Below are 26,920 nucleotides of genomic sequence, written 5' to 3'. Positions count from 1 at the left end.
CAGTTCCTGAGGTTCGCCTTTCTGGACAAACATTACCAGTTTGTGGCTCTTCCATTCGGTTTAGCCACTGCTCCCAGAATTTTCACAAAGGTGCTAGGGTCCCTTCTAGCGGTTCTAAGACCGAGGGGCATTGCTGTAGCACCTTACCTAGACGACATTCTAATCCAAGCGTCGTCCCTTTCCAAAACAAGGGCTCATACAGACATTGTGTTAGCCTTTCTCAGGTCTCACGGGCGGAAGGTGAACGTGGAAAAGAGTTCCCCGTCCCCGTCCACAAGGGTTCCTTTTCTGGGAACAATAATAGATTCTGTAGAAATGAAGGCCTAGATTTAGAGTTTTGTCGGTAACGACCCGCGTAGCTAACGCCGGCTTTTTTCTGGCCGCACCATAAAAATAACTCTGGTATTGAGCGTCCACAAAAAGTCTGCGTTAGGCTCCAAAAAAGGAGCGTAGAGCATTTTTAACGCAGCTTCAACTCTCGATACCAGAGTTGCTTACGCAAGCGGCCAGCCTCAAAAACGTTCTCGTGCACGATTCCCCCATGGGGCTGTTTGAGCTGAAAAAAAACACCTGCAAAAAAGCCGCGTTCAGCTCCTAACGCAGCCCCATTGTATGCTATGGGGAAACACTTCCTACGTCTGCACCTAACACTCTAACATGTACCCCGAGTCTAAACACCCCTAGCCTTACACTTATTAACCCCTAATCTGCGCTGACCCCTGCATATTATTTTTAACCCCTAATCTGCCGCTCCGTAAACCGCCGCTACTTACATTATCCTTATGTACCCCTAATCTGCTGCCCCTAACACCGCCGACCCCTATATTATATTTATTAACCCCTTATCTGCCCCCCACAACGTCGCCTCCACCTGCCTACACTTATTAACCCCTAATCTGCCGAGCGGACCTGAGCGCTACTATAATAGTTATTAACCCCTAATCCGCATCACTAACCTTATAATAAATAGTATTAACCCCTAATCTGCCCTCCCTAACATCGCCGACACCTAACTTCAAACATTAACCCCTAATCTGCCGACCGGAGCTCACCGCTACTATAATAAATGTATTAACCCCTAAAGCTAAGTCTAACCCTAACACTAACACCCCCCTAAGTTAAATAAAATTTTAATCTAACGAAATTAATTAACTCTTATTAAATAAATTATTCCTATTTAAAGCTAAATACTTACCTGTAAAATAAATCCTAATATAGCTACAATATAAATTATAATTACATTGTAGCTATTTTAGGATTAATATTTATTTTACAGGCAACTTTGTAATTATTTTAACCAGGTACAATAGCTATTAAATAGTTAAGAACTATTTAATAGTTACCTAGTTAAAATAATAACAAAATTACCTGTAAAATAAATCCTAACCTAAGTTACAATTAAACCTAACACTATACTATCATTAAATTAATTAAATAAAATACCTACAATTACCTACAATTAAACCTAACACTATACTATCATTAAATTAATTAAATAAAATACCTATAATTACCTACAATTAAACCTAACACTACACTATCAATAAATAAATTAAATACAATTCCTACAAATAACTACAATTACATAAACTAACTAAAGTACAAAAAATAAAAAAGAACTAATTTACAAAAAATAAAAAAATATTTACAAACATAAGAAAAATATTACAACAATTTTAAACTAATTACACCTACTCTAAGCCCCCTAATAAAATAGCAAAGACCCCCAAAATAACAAAATGCCCTACCCTATTCTAAATTACTACATTTCAAAGCTCTTTTACCTTACCAGCCCTGAACAGGGCCCTTTGCGGGGCATGCCCCAAGAAATTCAGCTCTTTTGCCTGTAAAAAAAACATACAATACCCCCCCCCCCAACATTACAACCCACCACCCACATACCCCTAATCTAACCCAAACCCCCCTTAAATAAACCTAACACTAAGCCCCTGAAGATCTTCCTACCTTGTCTTCACCCTACCAGGTTCACCGATCCGTCCTGAAGAGCTCCTCCGATGTCCTGATCCAAGCCCAAGCGGGAGCTGAAGAGGTCCATGATCCGGATGAAGTCTTCATCCAAGCGGGAGCTGAAGAGGTCCATGATCCGGATGAAGTCTTCTATCAACGGCATCTTCAATCTTCTTTCTTCCGGATCCATCTTGCAGACCTCCGACGTGGAACATCCTCTTCTCCCGATGCCTACTAGCCGAATGATGGTTCCTTTAAGGGACGTCATCCAAGATGGCGTCCCTCGAATTCCGATTGGCTGATAGGATTCTATCAGCCAATCGGAATTAAGGTAGGAATATTCTGATTGGCTGATGGAATCAGCCAATCAGAATCAAGTTCAATCCTATTGGCTGATTCGATCAGCCAATCAGATTGAGCTTGCATTCTATTGGCTGTTCCGATCAGCCAATAGAATGCAAGCTCAATCTGATTGGCTGATTGGATCAGCCAATCAGATTGATCTTGATTCTGATTGGCTGATTCCATCAGCCAATCAGAATATTCCTACCTTAATTCCGATTGGCTGATAGAATCCTATCAGCCAATCGGAATTCGAGGGACGCCATCTTGGATGATGTCCCTTAAAGGAACCGTCATTCGGCTAGTAGGCGTCGGGAGAAGAGGATGTTCCGCGTCGGAGGTGTGCAAGATGGATCCGGAAGAAAGAAGATTGAAGATGCAGTTGATAGAAGACTTCATCCGGATCATGGACCTCTTCAGCTCCCGCTTGGATGAACACTTCATCCGGATCATGGACCTCTTCAGCTCCCGCTTGGATGAAGACTTCATCCGGAACATGGACCTCTTCAGCTCCCGCTTGGATGAAGACTTCAGCCGGATCATGGACCTCTTCAGCCCCCCGCTTGGGCTTGGATCAGGACATCGGAGGAGCTCTTCAGGACGGATCGGTGAACCTGGTAGGGTGAAGACAAGGTAGGAAGATCTTCAGGGGCTTAGTGTTAGGTTTATTTAAGGGGGGTTTGGGTTAGATTAGGGGTATGTGGGTGGTGGGTTGTAATGTTGGGGGGGGTATTGTATGTTTTTTTTTTACAGGCAAAAGAGCTGAATTTCTTGGGGCATGCCCCGCAAAGGGCCCTGTTCAGGGCTGGTAAGGTAAAAGAGCTTTGAAATGTAGTAATTTAGAATAGGGTAGGGCATTTTGTTATTTTGGGGGTCTTTGTTATTTTATTAGGGGGCTTAGAGTAGGTGTAATTAGTTTAAAATTGTTGTAATATTTTTCTTATGTTTTTAAATATTTTTTTATTTTTTGTAACTTAGTTCTTTTTTATTTTTTGTACTTTAGTTAGTTTATTTCATTGTAGTTATTTGTAGGAATTGTATTTAATTTATTTATTGATAGTGTAGTGTTAGGTTTAATTGTAGGTAATTATAGGTATTTTATTTAATTAATTTAATGATAGTATAGTGTTAGGTTTAATTGTAACTTAGGTTAGGATTTATTTTGCAGGTAATTTTGTTATTATTTTAACTAGGTAACTATTAAATAGTTAACTATTTAATAGCTATTGTACCTGGTTAAAATAATTACAAAGTTGCCTGTAAAATAAATATTAATCCTAAAATAGCTACAATGTAATTATAATTTATATTGTAGCTATATTAGGATTTATTTTACAGGTAAGTATTTAGCTTTAAATAGGAATAATTTATTTAATAAGAGTTAATTAATTTCGTTAGATTAAAATTTTATTTAACTTAGGGGGGTGTTAGTGTTAGGGTTAGACTTGGCTTTAGGGGTTAATACATTTTATTAGAATAGCGGTGAGCTCCGGTCGGCAGATTAGGGGTTAATAATTGAAGTTAGGTGTCGGCGATGTTAGGGAGGGCAGATTAGGGGTTAATAACTTTATAATAGTAGCGGTGCGGTCCGCTCGGCAGATTATGGGTTAATAAGTGTAGGCAGGTGGAGGCGACGTTGTGGGGGGCAGATTAGGGGTTAATAAATATAATATAGGGGTCGGCGGTGTTAGGGGCAGCAGATTAGGGGTACATAGCTATAATGTAGGTGGCGGCGCTTTGCGGTCGGCAGATTAGGGGTTAATTATTGTAGGTAGCTGGCGGCGACGTTGTGGGGGGCAGATTAGGGGTTAATAAATATAATACAGGGGTCGGCGGTGTTAGGGGCAGCAGATTAGGGGTACATAAGTATAACGTAGGTGGCGGTCGGCAGATTAGGGGTTAAAAAAATTTAATCGAGTGGCGGCGATGTGGGGGGGCCTCAGTTTAGGGGTACATAGGTAGTTTATGGGTGTTAGTGTACTTTAGAGTACAGTAGTTAAGAGCTTTATGAACCAGAAAGCTCTTAACTACTGACTTTTTTCCTGCGGCTGGAGTTTTGTCGTTAGATGTCTAACGCTCACTTCAGACACGACTCTAAATACCGGAGTTAGAAAGATCCCATTGAAAAGATAGGATACACAATTGACGTAAGGGGATCTGCGGTATGGAAAAGTCGCGGCTGAAAAGTGAGCGTTAGACCCTTTTTTGAGTGACTCCAAATACCGGAGTTAGCCTAAAACCAGCGTTAGGAGCCTCTAACGCTGGTTTTCACGGCTAACGCCAAACTCCAAATCTAGGCCGAAGATTTTTCTGACAGAGGTCAGAAAATTAAAGCTTCTAAACGCTTGTCAAGTTCTTCAATCTATTCCTCAGCCTTCCATAGCTCAGTGCATGGAGGTAATAGGATTAATGGTTCCAGCAATGGACGTGGTTCCTTTTGCTCGAATTCATCTAAGACTATCACAACTGTGCATGCTCAAACAGTGGAATGGGGATTATGCAGACTTGTCTCCCCAGATTCAAGTAGACCAGGTAACCAGAGACTCACTCCGCTGGTGGTTGACTCAGGATCACCTGTCTCAGGGAATGAGTTTCCGCAGACCAGAGTGGGTCATCGTCACGACCGATGCCAGTCTCTTAGGCTGGGGCGCGGTCTGGGACTCCCTGAAAGCTCAGGGTCTATGGTCTCGGGAAGAGTCTCTCCTCCCGATAAACATTTTGGAACTGAGAGCGATATTCAATGCGCTTCTGGCCTGGCCTCACCTATTGAAGGCCAGATTCATAAGATTTCAGTCGGACAACATGACGACTGTAGCGTACATCAATCATCAGGGGGGAACAAAGAGTTCCTTGGCAATGAGAGAGGTATCCAAGATCATCAAATGGGCGGAGGATCACTCTTGCCACCTATCTGCAATCCACATCCCAGGAGTAGACAACTGGGAGGCGGATTATTTGAGTCGTCAGACTTTCCATCCGGGGGAGTGGGAACTCCACCCGGAGGTCTTTGCCCAGTTAACTCAACTATGGGGCACTCCAGATATGGATCTGATGGCGTCTCGTCAGAACTTCAAGGTTCCTCGATACGGGTCCAGATCCAGGGATCCCAGGGCGACTCTAGTGGATGCATTAGTGGCGTCTTGGTCGTTCAATCTAGCTTATGTGTTTCCACCGTTCCCTCTCCTTCCCAGGCTTGTAGCCAGGATCAAACAGGAGAAGGCCTCGGTGATTCTAATGGCTCCTGCATGGCCACGCAGGACCTGGTATGCAGACCTGGTGAATATGTCATCGGCTCCACCATGGAAGCTACCTTTGAGACAGGATCTTCTAGTACAAGGTCCATTTGAACATCCAAATCTAGTCTCTCTGCAACTGACTGCTTGGAAATTGAACGCTTGATTCTATCTAAGCGTGGGTTTTCAGATTCAGTTATAGATACTCTGGTTCAAGCCAGAAAACCTGTGACTAGAAAAATTTACCATAAGATATGGCAAAAATATATCCGTTGGTGTGAATCTAAGGGATTCTCTTGGAGTCAAATTTAAATTCCTAGGATACTTTCCTTTCTCCAAGAGGGTTTGGATAAAGGTTTGTCAGCTAGTTCTTTAAAAGGACAGATATCTGCTCTGTCTGTTTTGTTACATAAACGTCTGGCAGCCGTGCCAGATGTACAGGCGTTTGTACAGGCGTTAGTTAGAATCAAGCCTGTCTACAGACCTATGACTCCTCCTTGGAGTCTAAATTTAGTTATTTCAGTTCTTCAGGGGGTTCCGTTTGAACCCTTACATTCCATAGATATTAAGTTACTATCTTGGAAAGTTCTGTTTTTGGTTGCTATTTCTTCTCCTAGAAGAGTTTCTGAATTATCTGCTTTGCAGTGTACTTCTCCCTATCAGGTATTCCATACTGATAAGGTAGTTTTACGTACCAAGCCTGGTTTTCTTCCAAAAGTGATTTCCAACAGGAATATTAACCAGGAAATAGTTGTTCCTTCTCTGTGTCAGAATCCAGTTTCGAAGAAGGAACGTTTGTTACACAACCTAGATTTGGTCCGTGCTTTAAAATTCTATTTAGAAGCAACAAAGGATTTCAGACAGACATCATCCTTGTTTGTCGTTTATTCTGGTAAGAGGAGAGGGCAGAAAGCTACTGCTACCTCTTTCTTTTTGGCTGAAAAGCATCATCCGATTGGCTTATGAGACTGCCGGACGGCAGCCTCCTGAACTAATTACAGCTCACTCTACTAGAGCTGTGGCTTCCACATGGGCCTTCAAGAACGAGGTTTCTGTTGATCAGATCTGTAAGGCAGCGACTTGGTCCTCTCTGCATACATTTGCCAAATTTTACAAATTCGATACTTATGCTTCTTCGGAGGCTGTTCTTGGGAGAAAGGTTTTGCAAGCCGTGGTACCTTCCGTTTAGGTAACCTGACTTGTTCCCTCCCTTCATCAGTGTCCTAAAGCTTTGGTATTGGTTCCCACAAGTAAGGATGAAGCCGTGGACCGGACACACCAATGTAGGAGAAAACAGAATTTATGCTTACCTGATAAATTTCTTTCTCCTACGGTGTGTCCGGTCCACGGCCCGCCCTGGCTTTTAGTCAGGTTTAAAATTTTTATTCCATACACTACAGTCACCACGGCACCCTATGGTTTCTCCTTTTTCTCCTAACCGTCGGTCGAATGACTGGGGGGCGGAGCCAGAGGGGGGCTATATGGACAGCTCTTGCTGTGTGCTCTCTTTGCCATTTCCTGTAGGAGAAGAGAATATCCCACAAGTAAGGATGAAGCCGTGGACCGGACACACCGTAGGAGAAAGAAATGTATCAGGTAAGCATAAATTCTGTTTTTGTTTTTTTTTTCAAATTTTCACGGGTAAATTAGGCTTGCGTTGACGCAAAATGCTTCTATTTATTGCGTCATTCTTGGCGCGAATATTTTTGTCATGGAGGTTGCGTTTGTTGTGACACGAATGATGCCATTTCTTGCGTCTTTGTTGATGCAAATTTTTTTTGCCGCAAAGTTGCGCCTGTTATGACGCAAGTCGTGTCATTTCTTAGTCGTGTTGTTTCTTTGGCGCCAAAAGTTTTTTTTTCCTCTGCATTTGCATCATCTTTGTTTGCGTCTTTGTTGGTGGCAAAAATGTGTTATATTAAGTCTCTCCCTCTTTCGCTCTCTGCTCTCATTTGTTTACAGAGGGCTATGATGTTTGCTTTTGATTTTATTTTCATATAACTATTTTATCTTAAGCATTTTTTCCCATTCCTGAAACTGCTATTTTGAGGAAATTGGATATTTTGTTTAAATGTTATTTTTTCTTTTTTTTGTTACATTTTGCAAGATGTCTCAAACTGAGCCTGCCTTTGATGTTACTGTAGGAACCAAGTTGCTTGAAAATCTACCAAAGCTAAGTGTGTATGTTGTAAATTAGCTGATCTTACTTCTTCAGCTCAAATATGTGGCACTTGTTTTGAAAAATTATTACATGCTGATAATGTTTCTATAAGTACAAATACATCTAGAAGAAGCCCACTTCTTGGGCTTTCAAGAATGAAGCTTCATTTGATCAAATTAGCAAAGCAGCAACTTGGTCTTCTTTGCATACTTTTACAAAATTTTACCATTTTGATGTTTGCTTCTTCGGAAGCAGCCTTTGGTAGAAAGGTTCTTCAGGCAGTTGTCTCAGTTCAGTTTTAATCTAGTGCCTTTGATCTGAGTTTTTTTTTTAAATTTTTAATGAAAACGTTATTTTTTTGGATTTCATTTCTCAGCAGATTTAGCTGCTGTTATTTTATCCCTCCCTCTCATGGATTCCACATCTTGGGTTTTATATTCCATATGTCATTAGCTCATGGACTCTTGCCACTTACATAAATTATGGTTTTCTTTTATGTAAGATCTTTCATAGTGGCAAGAGTCCATGAGACCATCCTATTTTTGTTAATGATTTTTGTATAAAGCACATTATTTTTTTCCTTTTCCTCTTTTTATATGGTTTTTTCTCCTTTTTCTCCAACATAGGTGTGTCCGGTCCACGGCGTCATCCTTACTTGTGGGATATTCTCTTCCCCAACAGGAAATGGCAAAGAGCCCAGCAAAGCTGGTCACATGATCCCTCCTAGGCTCCGCCTACCCCAGTCATTCTCTTTGCCGTTGTACAGGCAACATCTCCACGGAGATGGCTTAGAGTTTTTTAGTGTTTAACTGTAGTTTTTATTATTCAATCAAGAGTTTGTTATTTTAAAATAGTGCTGGTATGTACTATTTACTCAGAAACAGAAAAGAGATGAAGATTTCTGTTTGTATGAGGAAAATGATTTTAGCACCGTAACTAAAATCCATGGCTGTTCCACACAGGACTGTTGAGAGCAATTAACTTCAGTTGGGGGAACAGTGTGCAGTCTCTTGCTGCTTGAGGTATGACACATTCTAACAAGACGATGTAATGCTGGAAGCTGTCATTTTTCCCTATGGGATCCGGTAAGCCATGTTTATTACGATGGTAAATAAGGGCTTCATAAGGGCTTATTAAGATTGTAGACTTTTCTGGGCTAAATCGATTCATTTTTAAAACATATTTAGCCTTGAGGAATCATTTTATCTGGGTATATTGATATTATAATATCGGCAGGCACTGTATTAGACACCTTATTTCTCTGGGGCTTTCCCAAAGCATAAGCAGAGCCTCATTTTCGCGCCGGTGTGGCGCACTTGTTTTTGAGAGGCATGGCATGCAGTCGCATGTGAGAGGAGCTCTGATACTTAGAAAAGGCTTTCTGAAGGCGTCATTTGGTATCGTATTCCCCTTTGGGTTTGGTTGGGTCTCAGCAAAGCAGATACCAGGGACTGTAAAGGGGTTTAAGTGTTAAAACGGCTCCGGTTCCGTTATTTTAAGGGTTAAAGCTTCCAAATTTGGTGTGCAATACTTTTAAGGCTTTAAGACACTGTGGTGAAAATTTGGTGAATTTTGTACAATTCCTTCATGTTTTTTCGCAATTGCAGTAATAAAGTGTGTTCAGTTTAAAATTTAAAGTGACAGTAACGGTTTTATTTTAAAACGTTTTTTGTACTTTATTATCAAGTTTATGCCTGTTTAACATGTCTGAACTACCAGATAGACTGTGTTCTGAATGTGGGGAAGCCAGAATTCCTGTTCATTTAAATAAATGTGATTTATGTGATAATGACAATGATGCCCAAGATGATTCCTCAAGTGAGGGGAGTAAGCATGGTACTGCATCATTCCCTCCTTCGTCTACACGAGTCTTGCCCACTCAGGAGGCCCCTAGTACATCTAGCGCGCCAATACTCCTTACTATGCAACAATTAACGGCTGTAATGGATAATTCTGTCAAAAACATTTTAGCCAAAATGAACCCTTGTCAGCGTAAGCGTGGCTGCTCTGTTTTAGTTACTGAAGAGCATGACGACGCTGATATTAATATCTCTGAAGGGCCCCTAACCCAATCTGAGGGGGCCAGGGAGGTTTTGTCTGAGGGAGAAATTACTGATTCAGGGAACATTTCTCAACAGGCTGAACCTGATGTAATTGCATTTAAATTTAAGTTGGAACATCTCCGCATTCTGCTTAAGGAGGTATTATCCACTCTGGATGATTGTGAAAAGTTGGTCATCCCAGAGAAACTATGTAAAATGGACAAGTTCCTAGAGGTGCCGGAGCTCCCAGAAGCTTTTCCTATACCCAAGCGGGTGGCGGACATTGTTAATAAAGAATGGGAAAGGCCCGGTATTCCTTTCGTCCCTCCCCCCATATTTAAAAAATTGTTTCCTATGGTCGACCCCAGAAAGGACTTATGGCAGACAGTCCCCAAGGTCGAGGGAGCGGTTTCTACTTTAAACAAACGCACCACTATACCCATAGAGGATAGTTGTGCTTTCAAAGATCCTATGGATAAAAAATTAGAAGGTTTGCTTAAAAAGATGTTTGTTCAGCAGGGTTACCTTCTACAACCAATCTCATGCATTGTCCCTGTCACTACAGCCGCATGTTTCTGGTTTGATGAGCTGATAAAGGCGCTCGATAGTGATTCTCCTCCTTATGAGGAGATTATGGACAGAATCAATGCTCTCAAATTGGCTAATTCTTTCACCCTAGACGCCACTTTGCAATTGGCTAGGTTAGCGGCTAAGAATTCTGGGTTTGCTATTGTGGCGCGCAGAGCGCTTTGGTTGAAATCTTGGTCGGCTGATGCGTCCTCCAAGAACAAGCTACTAAACATTCCTTTCAAGGGGAAAACGCTGTTTGGCCCTGACTTGAAAGAGATTATCTCGGATATCACTGGGGGTAAGGGCCACGCCCTTCCTCAGGATCGGCCTTTCAAGGCGAAAAATAGACCTAATTTTCGTCCCTTTCGTAAAAACGGACCAGCCCAAAGTGCTACGTCCTCTAAGCAAGAGGGTAATACTTCTCAAGCCAAGCCAGCTTGGAGACCAATGCAAGGCTGGAACAAGGGAAAGCAGGCCAAGAAGCCTGCCACTGCTACCAAGACAGCATGAAATATTGGCCCCCGATCCGGGACCGGATCTGGTGGGGGGCAGACTCTCTCTCTTCGCTCAGGCTTGGGCAAGAGATGTTCTGGATCCTTGGGCGCTAGAAATAGTCTCCCAGGGTTATCTCCTGGAATTCAAGGGACTTCCCCCAAGGGGGAGGTTCCACAGGTCTCAGTTGTCTTCAGACCACATAAAAAGACAGGCGTTCTTACATTGTGTAGAAGACCTGTTAAAAATGGGAGTGATTCATCCTGTTCCAATAAGAGAACAAGGGATGGGGTTCTACTCCAATCTGTTCATAGTTCCCAAAAGAGAGGGAACGTTCAGACCAATCTTAGATCTCAAGATCTTAAACAAGTTTCTCAAGGTTCCATCTTTCAAGATGGAAACCATTCGAACTATTCTTCCTTCCATCCAGGAGGGTCAATTCATGACCACGGTGGATTTAAAGGATGCGTATCTACATATTCCTATCCACAAGGAACATCATCGGTTCCTAAGGTTTGCATTCCTGGACAAACATTACCAGTTCGTGGCGCTTCCTTTCGGATTAGCCACTGCTCCAAGGATTTTCACAAAGGTACTAGGGTCCCTTCTAGCGGTACTAAGACCAAGGGGCATTGCAGTAGTACCTTACCTGGACGACATTCTGATTCAAGCGTCGTCCCTTCCTCAAGCAAAGGCTCACACGGACATTGTCCTGGCCTTTCTCAGATCTCACGGCTGGAAAGTGAACGTGGAAAAGAGTTCTCTATCCCCGTCAACAAGGGTTCCCTTCTTGGGAACAATTATAGACTCCTTAGAAATGAGGATCTTTCTAACAGAGGCCAGAAAAACAAAACTTCTAGACTCTTGTCGGATACTTCATTCCGTTCCTCTTCCTTCCATAGCTCAGTGCATGGAAGTGATCGGGTTGATGGTAGCGGCAATGGACATAGTTCCTTTTGCGCGCATTCATCTAAGACCATTACAACTGTGCATGCTCAGTCAGTGGAATGGGGACTATACAGACTTGTCTCCGAAGATACAAGTAAATCAGAGGACCAGAGACTCACTCCGTTGGTGGCTGTCCCTGGACAATCTGTCTCAAGGGATGACGTTCCGCAGACCAGAGTGGGTCATTGTCACGACCGACGCCAGTCTGATGGGCTGGGGCGCGGTCTGGGGATCCCTGAAAGCTCAGGGTCTTTGGTCTCGGGAAGAATCTCTTCTACCGATAAATATTTTGGAACTGAGAGCGATATTCAATGCTCTCAAGGCCTGGCCTCGGCTAGCGAGGACCAAGTTCATACGGTTTCAATCAGACAACATGACAACTGTTGCGTACATCAACCATCAGGGGGGAACAAGGAGTTCCCTAGCGATGGAAGAAGTGACCAAAATCATTCTATGGGCGGAGTCTCACTCCTGCCACCTGTCTGCTATCCACATCCCAGGAGTGGAAAATTGGGAAGCGGATTTTCTGAGTCGTCAGACATTGCATCCGGGGGAGTGGGAACTCCATCCGGAAATCTTTGCCCAAGTCACTCACCTGTGGGGCATTCCAGACATGGATCTGATGGCCTCTCGTCAGAACTTCAAAGTTCCTTGCTACGGGGCCAGATCCAGGGATCCCAAGGCGGCTCTAGTGGATGCACTAGTAGCACCTTGGACCTTCAAACTAGCTTATGTGTTCCCGCCATTTCCTCTCATCCCCAGGCTGGTAGCCAGGATCAATCAGGAGAGGGCGTCGGTGATCTTGATAGCTCCTGCGTGGCCACGCAGGACTTGGTATGCAGATCTGGTGAATATGTCATCGGCTCCACCTTGGAAGCTACCTTTGAGACGAGACCTTCTTGTTCAGGGTCCGTTCGAACATCCGAATCTGGTTTCACTCCAGCTGACTGCTTGGGGATTGAACGCTTGATTTTATCGAAGCGAGGATTCTCAGATTCTGTTATCGATACTCTTGTTCAGGCCAGAAAGCCTGTAACTAGAAAGATTTTCCACAAAATTTGGAAAAAATATATCTGTTGGTGTGAATCTAAAGGATTCCCTTGGGACAAGGTTAAGATTCCTAGGATTCTATCCTTCCTTCAAGAAGGATTGGAAAAAGGATTATCTGCAAGTTCCCTGAAGGGACAGATTTCTGCCTTGTCGGTATTACTTCACAAAAAGCTGGCAGCTGTGCCAGATGTTCAAGCCTTTGTTCAGGCTCTGGTTAGAATCAAGCCTGTTTACAAACCTTTGACTCCTCCTTGGAGTCTCAATTTAGTTCTTTCAGTTCTTCAGGGGGTTCCGTTTGAACCCTTACATTCCGTTGATATTAAGTTATTATCTTGGAAAGGTTTGTTTTTAGTTGCGATTTCTTCTGCTAGAAGAGTCTCAGAATTATCTGCTCTGCAGTGTTCTCCTCCTTATCTGGTGTTCCATGCAGATAAGGTGGTTTTACGTACTAAACCTGGTTTTCTTCCAAAAGTTGTTTCTAACAAAAACATTAACCAGGAGATTATCGTACCTTCTCTGTGTCCGAAACCAGTTTCAAAGAAGGAACGTTTGTTGCACAATTTGGATGTTGTTCGCGCTCTAAAATTCTATTTAGATGCTACAAAGGATTTTAGACAAACATCTTCCTTGTTTGTTGTTTATTCAGGTAAAAGGAGAGGTCAAAAAGCAACTTCTACCTCTCTCTCTTTTTGGATTAAAAGCATCATCAGATTGGCTTACGAGACTGCCGGACGGCAGCCTCCCGAGAGAATCACAGCTCATTCCACTAGGGCTGTGGCTTCCACATGGGCCTTCAAGAACGAGGCTTCTGTTGATCAGATATGTAGGGCAGCGACTTGGTCTTCACTGCACACTTTTACCAAATTTTACAAGTTTGATACTTTTGCTTCTTCTGAGGCTATTTTTGGGAGAAAGGTTTTGCAAGCCGTGGTGCCTTCCATTTAGGTGACCTGATTTGCTCCCTCCCTTCATCCGTGTCCTAAAGCTTTGGTATTGGTTCCCACAAGTAAGGATGACGCCGTGGACCGGACACACCTATGTTGGAGAAAACAGAATTTATGTTTACCTGATAAATTTCTTTCTCCAACGGTGTGTCCGGTCCACGGCCCGCCCTGGTTTTTTTAATCAGGTCTGATAATTTATTTTCTTTAACTACAGTCACCACGGTACCATATGGTTTCTCCTATGCAAATATTCCTCCTTAACGTCGGTCGAATGACTGGGGTAGGCGGAGCCTAGGAGGGATCATGTGACCAGCTTTGCTGGGCTCTTTGCCATTTCCTGTTGGGGAAGAGAATATCCCACAAGTAAGGATGACGCCGTGGACCGGACACACCGTTGGAGAAAGAAATTTATCAGGTAAACATAAATTCTGTTTTTTTTTTTTACACCTCACTTCTTGGCTACACGTTAAACTAAGGTATGAGTGAGGTTGGAGGTGTATTTATAGGCATTTTGAGGTTTGGGAAACTTTGCCCCCTCCTGGTAGGAATGTATATCCCATACGTCACTAGCTCATGGACTCTTGCAACTATGAAAGAAATTAATTTATTTGGTAAGTACTTACATAAATTGTTTTTCTATGTTGTATACTGTAACAAAATAATGAGATGTATTTACATGTATGAATATTAAAGTGATACTAAACCCAATTTCTTTCTTTTATGATTTAAATAGAGCATGCATTTTTAAGCAACTTTCTAATTTACTCCTATTATCATTTTTTCTTTGTTCTCTTGGTATCTTTATTTGAAAGGCAGGAATGGAAGCTTAAAAGCGGGTCCATATTTTGTTCAGCTCCTGGGTAGCGCTTGCTGATTGGTGGCTAAATGTAGCCATTCAGCAAGAAGAACAAAAATAAAATGATAATAGGAGTAAATTAGAAAGTTGTTTATAATTGCATGATCTATTTGAATCATAAAAGAAAACATTTGGGTTTAGTATTACTTTAAAGCAATCACCAACTATTACTTGCTTGTTCATTCTGATGCTCGTATCTTTTAATTAGTGGGTGATCCAGTTTCCTCTTTTTGGGATTTCACTTCAAAAGAATGGATAGTTTTGCATTTGACTTTTTTGCAACATCAAAACTTTTATTTGTTTTTTTGTTTTTTCTCCCAAACACAAAAGTACAGTGATTTTGTAGGAACATTACAAAAATATTTTAGTTATATTAACAATGAAAAATATCATTCAGCTCTGCTTATTTTGAAAATAAAATTGTTAGGCAGTACTTTTTTTTTTTTTTTTTTCTTCACAAAAGCTGAAAAAAGCAGAGCCTCCAAAATATGTAAAATATGTTATATATTATGATATTATTTTTTTTCTTGTAGGTTCCAGATCAGTATGGAACAATCAGAGCTGTAGCTGAAGGAAAATCAGATCAGTTTTTAATTGGAACATCACGAAACTTTATCTTACGTGGCACATTTAATGATGGCTTCCAAGTTGAGGTTCAGGTAAATTTTCTTCTAGATTTTTTAGTTAGTGTGTTTTAATATTTATAATTATTTTTTTTATTATTTTATAATTCACTTTTGTATTAATGTCAGTTAGTTTTGGCAACTTCATAATCCTTTGTCATTTTTAAAGGGTCATACAGATGAACTTTGGGGATTAGCAACACATCCCTTTAAAGACTTGCTTTTAACATGTGCTCAGGATAAACAGGTTTGTTTGTGGAACTCAGTGGACCACACTCTTGAATGGACCAGACTCCTTGATGTAAGTCTCGTTTTATTATAATATACAAAATATTTTAAACTCCTAATTCAGTTTGCATTTGTATCATATTTATAAGTTAGAATGATATATTGGTTTGTAGTTGCTAATGTATCATATAGCCTTCTTAAAAAAAAACAAAAAACTCTAAATTCTGAAGGTTTTCATGTTTTTATAATGGATATTTGAAATTTTTTTCTGACGAATCCCAATGTAGAGACTTTTTTTTTTATTTGTACAAAAGTGTGTTTCTCCAACATTGGTGTGTCCGGTCCACGGCGTCATCCATAACTTGTGGGAATATTCTCTTCCCCAACAGGAAATGGCAAAGAGCACAGCAAAAGCTGTCCATATAGTCCCTCCTAGGCTCCGCCCACCCCAGTCATTCTCTTTGCCGTTGCACAGGCAACATCTCCACGGAGATGGTGAAGAGTATGTGGTGATTAGTTGTAGTTTTTTATTCTACTATCAAGAGTTTGTTATTTTAAAATAGTGCTGGTATGTACTATTTACTCTGAAACAGAAAAAGATGAAGAGTTCTGTTTGTGAGAGGAATATGATTTTAGCAGCAGTAACTAAAATCGTTTGCTGTTTCCACATAGGACTGTTGAGATGATATAACTTCACTTGGGGGAAACAGTTAGCAGACTTTTCTGCTTAAGGTATGACTAGCCATTTTTCTAACAAGACTGTGTAATGCTGGAAGGCTGTCATTTCCCCTCATTGGGACCGGTAAGCCATTTTCTTAATCTAAAACAAACAGAATAAGGGCTTAATGTGGGCTATAAAACTGGTAGACATTTTTATGGGCAAGATCGATTGCTTTATTTGTGCTTTTTATAAAGATTGATGTTGATATTCACTCTTATAAAATTTGGGGAACGTTTTTTTAACATCCGGCACTGGTTTAGACACCTTTTCAGTCAGGGAGGGACTTCCCTGTAGTAGGCTGAGCCTCATTTTCGCGCCATTACTGCACAGTTTCTTTTGAGAGCAGGACATGCAGCTGCATGTGTGTGGGTCTGAAAGTATTTGAAAAGGTTCCTAGAAGGCTTCATTTGGTATCGTATACCCCCTGGGTTTGGTAAAGTCGCAGCAAAGGCTGTAGCTGGGACTGTAGAGGGGTTAAAACTTTAACCGGTTCCGGTTTCTTAATTTTAAGGGTTAAAGGTCTCAAATTTGGGGTGCAATGCTTTGAATGCTTTAAGACACTGTGGTGAAAATTTGGTTAAATTTGAACAATTCCTTCATAGTTTTTCACATATTCAGTAATAAAGTGTGCACTGTTTAAAATTTAAAGAGACAGTAACGGTTTTGTTTAAAAACGGTTTTTGTACTTTATTGACAAGTTTAAGCCTGTTTAACATGTCTGTGCCTTCAGATAAGCTATGTTCTGTATGTATGGAAGCCAATGTGTCTCCCCCTTCAAAATTGTGTGATAATTGTGCCATAGCGTCCAAACAAAGTAAGGACAGTACTGCCACAGATAGTAAAGTTGCCCAAGATGATTCATCAGATGAAGGGAGTAGACATAGTTCTACATCATCTCCTTCTGTGTCTACACCAGTTTTGCCCACGCAGGAGGCCCCTAGTACTTCTAGCGCGCCAATGCTTATTACTATGCAACAATTGACGGCAGTAATGGATAACTCCATAGCAAATATTTTATCCAAAATGCCTGCATATCAGAGAAAGCGCGATTGCTCTGTTTTAAACACTGTAGAGCAGGAGGGCGCTGATAATTGCTCTGTCATACCCTCACACCAATCTGAAGGGGCCGTGAGGGAGGTTTTGTCAGATGGGGAAATTTCAGATTCAGGTAGAATTTCTCAACAGGCAGAACCTGATGTTGTGACATTTAAATTTAAATTAGAGCATCTCCGCGCACTGCTTATCTACTCTGGATGATTGTGACAACCTGGTCATTCCAGAAAAATTGTGCAAGATGGACAAGTTCCTAGAGGTTCCGGTGCACCCCGACGCTTTTCCTATACCCAAGCAGGTAGCGGACATAGTGAATAAGGATAACAACAAAATAGAGGGGGCGCTAAAGGTGCAGGGGTAACTCAGTGCAAAAAATGAATCACTATGCGTAGATAATACAGAACAATTCAAATATCACAAGGAAGTGAATAAGGAGTGGGAGAAGCCCGGCATACCTTTTGTTCCCCCTCCTATATTTAAGAAATTATTTCCTATGGTCGACCCCAGAAAGGACTTATGGCAGACAGTCCCTAAGGTCGAGGGGGCAGTTTCTACACTAGCCAAGCGCACTACTATTCCTATCGAGGATAATTGTGCTTTCAAAGATCCTATGGATAAAAAATTGGAGGGTTTGCTTAAAAGATTTTTGTACAGCAAGGTTACCTCCTGCAACCTATTTCGTGCATTATTCCTGTCACTACAGCAGCGTGGTTCTGGTTCGAAGAACTAGAAAAGTCGCTCAGTAGAGAGACTCCGTATGAGGAGGTTATGGACAGGGTTCACGCACTCAAGTTAGCTAATTCCTTTATTTTAGATGCCGCTTTGCAGTTAGCTAGATTAGCGGCGAAAAATTCTGGGTTTGCAATTGTGGCGCGCAGAGCGCTCTGGCTAAAGTATTGGTGAGCGGATGTATCTTCCAAGACAAAATTGCTTAATATCCCTTTCAAGGGTAAAACTCTTGTTGGGCCAGAATTGAAAGAGATTATCTCAGACATCACTGGGGGTAAGGGCCACACCCTCCCACAAGATAGGCTTTTCAAAGCCAAGAATAAGTCTAATTTTCGTTCCTTTCGCAATTTCAGGAACGGACTGGCCTCCAACTCTGCAGCCTCTAGACAAGAGGGTAATGCTTCGCAAACCAAACCAGCTTGGAAACCGATGCAAGGCTGGAACAAGGGTAAGCAGGCCAAGAAGCCTGCTGCTGCTAACAAGACAGCATGAAGGAGTAGCCCCCGATCCGGGACCGGATCTAGTAGGGGGCAGACTCTCTCTCTTCGCTCAGGCTTGGGCAAGAGATGTTCAGGATCCCTGGGCACTAGAAATAGTTTCTCAGGGTTATCTTCTGGAATTCAAGGAACTACCCCCAAGGGGAAGGTTCCACATGTCTCACTTATCCTCAAACCAAATAAAGAGACAGGCATTCTTACATTGTGTAGAAGACCTGTTAAAAATGGGAGTGATACACCCAGTTCCAACGGCGGAACAAGGAATGGGGTTTTACTCAAATCTGTTTGTGGTTCCCAAAAAAGAGGGAACTTTCAGACCAATTCTGGATTTAAAGTTCCTAAACAAATTTCTCAGAGTGCCATCGTTCAAAATGGAAACCATTCGAACGATTTTACCTACAATCCAGGAGGGTCAATTTATGACTACCGTGGATCTAAAGGATGCGTATCTACTTATTCCTATCCACAAAGATCATCATCAGTTCCTAAGGTTCGCCTTTCTGGACAAACATTACCAGTTTGTGGCTCTCCCATTCGGGCTAGCCACTGCTCCAAGGATTTTCACAAAGGTACTCGGTTCCCTTCTAGCGGTTCTAAGACCAAGGGGCATTGCAGTGGCACCTTACTTGGACGACATTCTGATACAAGCGTCGTCTCTTTCAAAGGCAAAGGCTCACACAGACATCGTTCTGGCCTTTCTCAGATCTCACGGATGGAAAGTGAACATAGAAAAGAGTTCCCTGTCTCCGTCGACAAGAGTTCCTTTCTTGGGGACAATAATAGATTCTTTAGAAATGAAGATTTTCCTGACAGATGTCAGAAAGTCGAAGCTTCTAAACACTTGTCAAGTTCTTCACTCTGTTCCACGACCTTCCATAGCTCAGTGCATGGAAGTAGTAGGGTTGATGGTTGCAGCAATGGACGTTCAGACCAATCTTAGATCTCAAGATCTTAAACAAGTTTCTCAAGGTTCCATCTTTCAAGATGGAAACCATTCGAACTATTCTTCCTTCCATCCAGGAGGGTCAATTCATGACCACGGTGGATTTAAAGGATGCGTATCTACATATTCCTATCCACAAGGAACATCATCGGTTCCTAAGGTTTGCATTCCTGGACAAACATTACCAGTTCGTGGCGCTTCCTTTCGGATTAGCCACTGCTCCAAGGATTTTCACAAAGGTACTAGGGTCCCTTCTAGCGGTACTAAGACCAAGGGGCATTGCAGTAGTACCTTACCTGGACGACATTCTGATTCAAGCGTCGTCCCTTCCTCAAGCAAAGGCTCACACGGACATTGTCCTGGCCTTTCTCAGATCTCACGGCTGGAAAGTGAACGTGGAAAAGAGTTCTCTATCCCCGTCAACAAGGGTTCCCTTCTTGGGAACAATTATAGACTCCTTAGAAATGAGGATCTTTCTAACAGAGGCCAGAAAAACAAAACTTCTAGACTCTTGTCGGATACTTCATTCCGTTCCTCTTCCTTCCATAGCTCAGTGCATGGAAGTGATCGGGTTGATGGTAGCGGCAATGGACATAGTTCCTTTTGCGCGCATTCATCTAAGACCATTACAACTGTGCATGCTGAAACAGTGGAATGGGGACTATACAGACTTGTCTCCAGTGATTCAAGTAGATCAGAAGACCAGAGACTCACTCCGTTGGTGGCTAACCCAGGATCACCTGTCCCAGGGAATGAGCTTCCGCAGACCAGAGTGGGTCATCTTCATGACCGACGCCAGTCTAGTGGGCTGGGGCGCGGTCTGGGACTCCCTGAAAGCTCAGGGGCTATGGTCTCGGGAAGAGTCTCTTCTGCCGATAAACATTCTGGAACTGAGAGCGATATTCAATACTCTCAGGGCTTGGCCTCAACTAGCAAGGGCCAGATTCATAAGATTCCAATCAGACAACATGACGACTGTTGCTTACATCAACCATCAGGGGGGAACAAGGAGTTCCCTGGCGATGAGAGAAGTGACCAAAATCATAAAATGGGCGGAGGATCACTCCTGCCACCTATCTGCGATCCACATCCCAGGAGTGGAAAACTGGGAGGCGGATTATCTGAGTCGTCAGACATTCCATCCGGTGGAGTGGGAACTCCACCCGGAGATATTTGCCCAGTTGACTCAATTATGGGGCATTCCAGACATGGATCTGATGGCGTCTCGTCAGAACTTCAAGGTTCCTTGCTACGGGTCCAGATCCAGGGATCCCAAGGCGACTCTAGTGGATGCATTAGTAGCGCCTTGGACCTTCAACCTAGCTTATGTGTTTCCACCGTTTCCTCTCATTCCCAGGCTGGTAGCCAGGATCAAGCAGGAGAGGGCCTCGGTGATCTTGATAGCTCCTGCGTGGCCACGCAGGACTTGGTATGCAGACCTGGTGAATATGTCATCGGCTCCACCATGGAAGCTACCTTTGAGACAGGATCTTCTAGTACAAGGTCCATTCGAACATCCAAATCAAGTTTCCCTCCAGCTGACGGCTTGGAAATTGAACGCTTGATTTTATCTAAGCGTGGGTTTTCGGATTCTGTAATAGATACTCTGGTACAAGCCAGGAAACCTGTAACTAGAAAAATTTACCATAAAATATGGAAAAGATATATCTGTTGGTGTGAATCCAAGGGATTCTCATGGAGTAAGATCAAAATTCCTAGGATCCTTTCTTTTCTCCAAGAAGGTTTGGATAAGGGATTATCAGCGAGTTCTCTAAAGGGACAGATTTCTGCTTTATCTGTCTTGTTACACAAACGACTGGCAGCTGTGCCTGATGTTCAGGCTTTGGTCAGGATCAAGCCTGTTTACAGACCTTTGACTCCTCCCTGGAGTCTGAATTTAGTTCTTTCAGTTCTTCAAGGGGTTCCGTTTGAACCTCTACATTCCATAGATATCAAGATGTTATCTTGGAAAGTTCTGTTTTTGGGTGCTATTTCTTCTGCTAGAAGAGTTTCTGAGTTATCTGCTTTGCAGTATAATCCGCCCTATCTGGTGTTCCATTCAGATAAGGTTGTTTTGCGTACTAAACCTGGTTTCCTTCCAAAGGTTGTTTCCAACAAGAATATTAACCAGGAAATAGTTGTGCCTTCTTTGTGTCCGAATCCAGTTTCAAAGAAGGAACGTTTGCTACACAATTTAGATGTAGTTCGTGCTTTAAAGTTCTATTTAGAAGCAACAAAGGATTTCAGACAAACGTCTTCTCTGTTTGTCGTTTATTCTGGCAAGAGGAGAGGTCAAAAAGCTACTACTACCTCTCTTTCCTTTTGGCTGAAAAGCATCATCCGATTGGCTTACGAGACTGCCGGACGGCAGCCTCCTGAGCGCATCACAGCTCACTCTACTAGGGCTGTGGCTTCCACATGGGCCTTCAAGAATGAGGCTTCTGTTGATCAGATATGTAAGGCAGCGACTTGGTCTTCCCTGCACATTTTTGCCAAATTCTACAAATTTGATACTTTTGCTTCTTCGGAGGCTATTTTTGGGAGAAAGGTTTTGCAAGCCGTGGTGCCTTCTGTTTAGGTAACCTGATTGGCTCCCTCCCTTCATCCGTGTCCTAAAGCTTTGGTATTGGTTCCCACAAGTTATGGATGACGCCGTGGACCGGACACACCAATGTTGGAGAAAACAGAATTTATGCTTACCTGATAAATTACTTTCTCCAACGGTGTGTCCGGTCCACGGCCCGCCCTGGTTTTTTAATCAGGTTTGATGAATTTCTTTCTTTAACTACAGTCACCACGGCACCTTATGGTTTCTCCTGTTTTTTTCTCCTGTCCGTCGGTCGAATGACTTGGGTGGGCGGAGCCTAGGAGGGACTATATGGACAGCTTTTGCTGTGCTCTTTGCCATTTCCTGTTGGGGAAGAGAATATTCCCACAAGTTATGGATGACGCCGTGGACCGGACACACCGTTGGAGAAAGTAATTTATCAGGTAAGCATAAATTCTGTTTTTTCTAATTGTTACACTTTGTGTGGTTTAACTTTTATCATAGATATAGTTATCTTTTTAGATATGTTTTTTATTTTTTTTATTTGTATTAAACACTTTTAGATACCTTTTAATAATTCCTTAAACTTTAATGATTTGTATATGAAGTTTTGCAAACTTCTACTTCTCTGCTTAAAAGTATGGACTTCCTTTTCTCCATAAAAAAAATGTTTTGACACATTAAAAAGATTGTTTTATATGCATGATAATTGTGTTGTTTTGCTTTGTTTTTTAATAATGTTTACTCCTGGTCTACCACCCTTTGTACTTTTTGTTAGATCTATAGACAGTTTGATCAGTATTGTTCTACTCAAGAAAATTGTAGTGATTGCTTCTTGAGTATATGCATGGATGTTAATAAGAGAGAGATATAATTATAAACAAAGCTGCCATGACATTTGTGGTATAATGTACACATCACACACATATTGTTTTTTGTTAACTTTGTAGTGTTGGGACAATCATGAATAGTACAAATTCCTATAAATTACATGTGTATTGCAAATAAATCATAACTGTTTTTTTATTGGTACAGGAAACGGGACACTGTGCAGATTTTCATCCAAGTGGAATAGTAGTAGCAATTGGAACACATTCTGGAAGGTATTTTTAGTTTAGGAAGAAAAAAACATCCTGACATTTTGTTTTTGGTGTAGTGACATTATTTACTCTCTTTATATTCTGAAATATACTTCTCAGTTAAATTTACTTCTAATTGCTAGAACAGAAGTATATTAATAATAAACTATCTTCAAGGCTTATTCTTATTTCACATTATTAGCATGCCCTCTAATTATTGGATGACTCGCTTGAGTGTTGATAACGTTTTATTATTTTTGATTTCATTCTTCATCCTGGAAACGGAGGTGGGGGGCGCTTGATACTGCAAATTAGTTGAAGTAATGTGTCAAAGTATATTATTACACTTATGTTTGCATATAGGTTAAATACATGGTTAAAGCCAACCCCAGAGCAGCGATGCACTACTGGGATCTAACTGAACACATCTGCTGTGCCATTAGAAAGAAACAATGGTCCGTAGCCACCAATCGCCAGCTAGCTCCAAGTAGTGCAATGCTGCGCCTGAGCATACTTAGTTTTGCATTTTCAGTATAAGATACTAACGGCTAGATTTAGAGTTTGGCGTTAGCCGTCAAAACCAGCGTTAGGGGCTCCTAACGCTGGTTTTGGGCTACCGCTGGTATTTAGAGTCAGTCAGGAAAGGGTCTAACGCTCACTTTGCAGCCTCGAATTTTCCATACCGCAGATCCCCTTACGTCAATTGCGTATCCTATCTTTTCAATGGGATCTTTCTAACGCTGGTATTTAGAGTCGTGGCTGAAGTGAGCGTTAGAAATCTAACGACAAAACTCCAGCCGCAGCAAAAAGCCAGGAGTTAAGAGCTTTCTGGGCTAACGCCGGTTCATAAAGCTCTTAACTACTGTGCTCTAAAGTACACCAACACCCATAAACTACCTATGTACCCCTAAACCGAGGTCCCCCCCACATCGCCGCCACTCTATTAAAATTTTTTAACCCCTAATCTGCCCGAACGCACACCGCCGCCACCTACGTTATCCCTATGTACCCCTAATCTGCTGCCCCTAACACCGCCGACCCCTATATTATATTTATTAACCCCTAATCTGCCACCCCAAACGTCGCCGCCACCTACCTACCCTTATTAACCCCTAATCTGACGACCAGACCTCACCGCTACTATAATAGTTATTAACCCCTAATCCGCCTCACTCCCGCCTCAAAAACCCTATAATAAATAGTATTAACCCCTAATCTGCCCTACCTAACATCACCGACACCTAACTTCAAGTATTAACCCCTAATCTGCCGACCGGACCTCGCCAACACTGTAATAAATGTATTAACCCCTAAAGCTAAGTCTAACCCTAACACTAACACCCCCCTAAATTAAATATAATTTAAATCTAACAAAATAAATTAACTCTTATTAAATAAATTATTCCTATTTAAAGCTAAATACTTACCTGTAAAATAAATCCTAATATAGCTACAATATAAATTATAATTATATTGTAGCTATTTTAGGATTAATATTTATTTTACAGGCAACTTTGTATTTATTTTAACCAGGTACAATAGCTATTAAATAGTTAATAACTATTTAATAGTTACCTAGTTAAAATAATTACAAAATTACCTGTAAAATAAATCCTAACCTAAGTTACAATTAAACCTAACACTACACTATCAATAAATTAATTAAATAAAATACCTACAATTATCTACAATTAAATAAACTAACTAAACTACAAAAAATAAAAAAAAGAACTAAGTTACAAAAAAATAAAAAAATATTTACAAACATTATAAAAATATTACAACAATTTTAAGCTAATTAAACCTACCCCAAAATAAAAAAATGCCCTACCCTATTCTAAAATACAAATAGAAAAGATCTTTTACCTTACCAGCCCTTAAAAGGGCCTTTTGCGGGGCATGCCCCAAATAATTCAGCTCTTTTGCCTGTAAAAAAAAAAAAAACATACAATACCCCCCCCCACATTACAACCCACCACCCACATACCCCTAATCTAACCCAAACCCCCCTTAAATAAACCTAACACTAAGACACTGAAGATCTTCCTACCTTGTCTTCACCACGCCGGGTATCACCGATCGGACCAGGCTCCGAAGTCTTCATCCAAGCCCAAGCGGGGGCTGAATACGTCCATCCTCCGGCTGAAGTCTTGATCCAAGCGGCGGCTGAAGAGGTCCATCATCGGGCAGAAGTCTTCATCCTATCCGGGCAGAAGAGGAGATCCGGACCGGTAGACATCTTCATCCAAGTGGCATCTTCTATCTTCTTCCATCCGACGACGAGCGGCTCCATCTTCAAGACCTCCGGCGCGGATCCATCCTCTTCTTCCGACGTCCTAACACAGAATGAAGGTTCCATTAAGGGACGTCATCCAAGATTGCGTCCCTCGAATTCCGATTGGCTGATAGGATTCTATCAGACAATCGAAATTAAGGTAGGAAAATTCTGATTGGCTGATGGAATCAGCCAATCAGATTCAAGTTCATTCCGATTGGCTGATTGGATCAGCCAATCAGATTGAGCTGAACAGCCAATAGAATGCAAGCTCAATCTGATTGGCTGATTGGATCAGCCAATCGGATTAACCTTGAATCTGATTGGCTGATTCCATCAGCCAATCAAAATTTCCCTACCTTAATTCTGATTGGCTGATAGAATCCTATCAGCCAATAGGAATTCGAGGGACGCAATCGAGGATTACAGGCAAAAGAGCTGAATTCTTTGGGGCATGCCCCGCAAAAGGCCCGGTAAGGTAAAAGAGCTTTTTTATTTGTATTTTAGAATAGGGTAGGGCATTTTTTTATTTTGGGGGGCTTTGTTATTTTATTAGGGGGCTTAGAGTAGGTGTAATTAGCTTAAAATTGTTGTAATATTTTTATAATGTTTGTAAATATTTTTTTATTTTTTGTACTTTAGTTAGTTTATTTAATTGTATTTATTTGTAGGTATTGTATTTAATTAATTTATTGATAGTGTAGTGTTAGGTTTAATTGTAACTTAGGTTAGGATTTATTTTATAGGTAATTTTGTAATTCTTTTAACTAGGTAACTATTAAATAGTTATTAACTATTTAATAGCTATTGTACCTGGTTAAAATAAATACAAAGTTGCCTGTAAAAGAAATATTAATCCTAAAATAGCTAGAATATAATTATAATTTATGTTGTAGCTATATTAGGATTTATTTTACAGGTAAGTATTTAGCTTTAAATAGGAATAATTTATTTAATAAGAGTTAATTTATTTCGTTAGATTTAAATTATATTTAACTTAGGGGGGTGTTAGTGTTAGGGTTAGACTTCGCTTTAGGGGTTAATACATTTATTAGAGTAGCGGTGAGGTCCAGTCGGCAGATTAGGGGTTAATAATTGTAGGTAGGTGGAGGCGACGTTGGGGGCGGCAGATTAGGAGTTAATAAATATAATATAGGGGTCGGCGATGTTAGGGGCAGCAGATTAGGGGTACATAGGGATAATGTAGGTTGCCGCGGTGTACGGAGCGGCAGATTAGGGGTTAAAAAAAATATGCAGGTGTCAGCGATAGCGGGGGCCGCAAATTAGGGGTTAATAAGTGTAAGGTTAGGGGTGTTTAGACTCGGGGTACATGTTAGGGTGTTAGGTGCAGACTTAGGAAGTGTTTCCCCATAGGAAACAATGGGGCTGCGTTAGGAACTGAACGCTGCTTTTTTGCAGGTTTTTTTCAGCTCAAATTGCCCCATTGTTTCCTATGGGGGAATCGTGCAAGAGCACGTTTTTGAAGCTGGCCGCGTCCGTAAGCACCGCTGGTATTGAGAGTTGCAGTGGCGGTAAATATGCCACTGTGAACTCTAAATACCAGCGGTATTTAAAAGGTGCGGGGGGAAAAAAGCCAGCGTTAGCTACGCGGGTCGTT

At 41.6% G+C, this 26,920-nt stretch overlaps 1 protein-coding gene across 2 annotated transcripts in view; it reads left to right on the top strand.

Annotated features, from left to right (window-relative positions):
• Nucleotides 1–26,920, top strand: part of EML4 (EMAP like 4) — a 401,715-nt gene that overhangs the window by 270,950 nt on the left and 103,845 nt on the right. For both annotated transcript variants that reach the window (XM_053712326.1, XM_053712325.1), the window contains exons 14-16: nt 15,140–15,265; nt 15,399–15,530; nt 22,984–23,051. In XM_053712326.1, coding sequence (XP_053568301.1) covers nt 15,140–15,265; nt 15,399–15,530; nt 22,984–23,051 — 326 coding nt within the window. The remainder of the gene's footprint in view (nt 1–15,139; nt 15,266–15,398; nt 15,531–22,983; nt 23,052–26,920) is intronic.

The sequence above is a fragment of the Bombina bombina genome, chromosome 4, assembly GCF_027579735.1.
Source record: "Bombina bombina isolate aBomBom1 chromosome 4, aBomBom1.pri, whole genome shotgun sequence".
In the NCBI taxonomy this organism is placed as follows: Eukaryota; Metazoa; Chordata; class Amphibia; order Anura; family Bombinatoridae; genus Bombina; species Bombina bombina.
The sequence above is the reverse complement of the archived record's forward strand: the minus strand, read 5'-3'. Positions and strand labels throughout refer to the sequence as shown.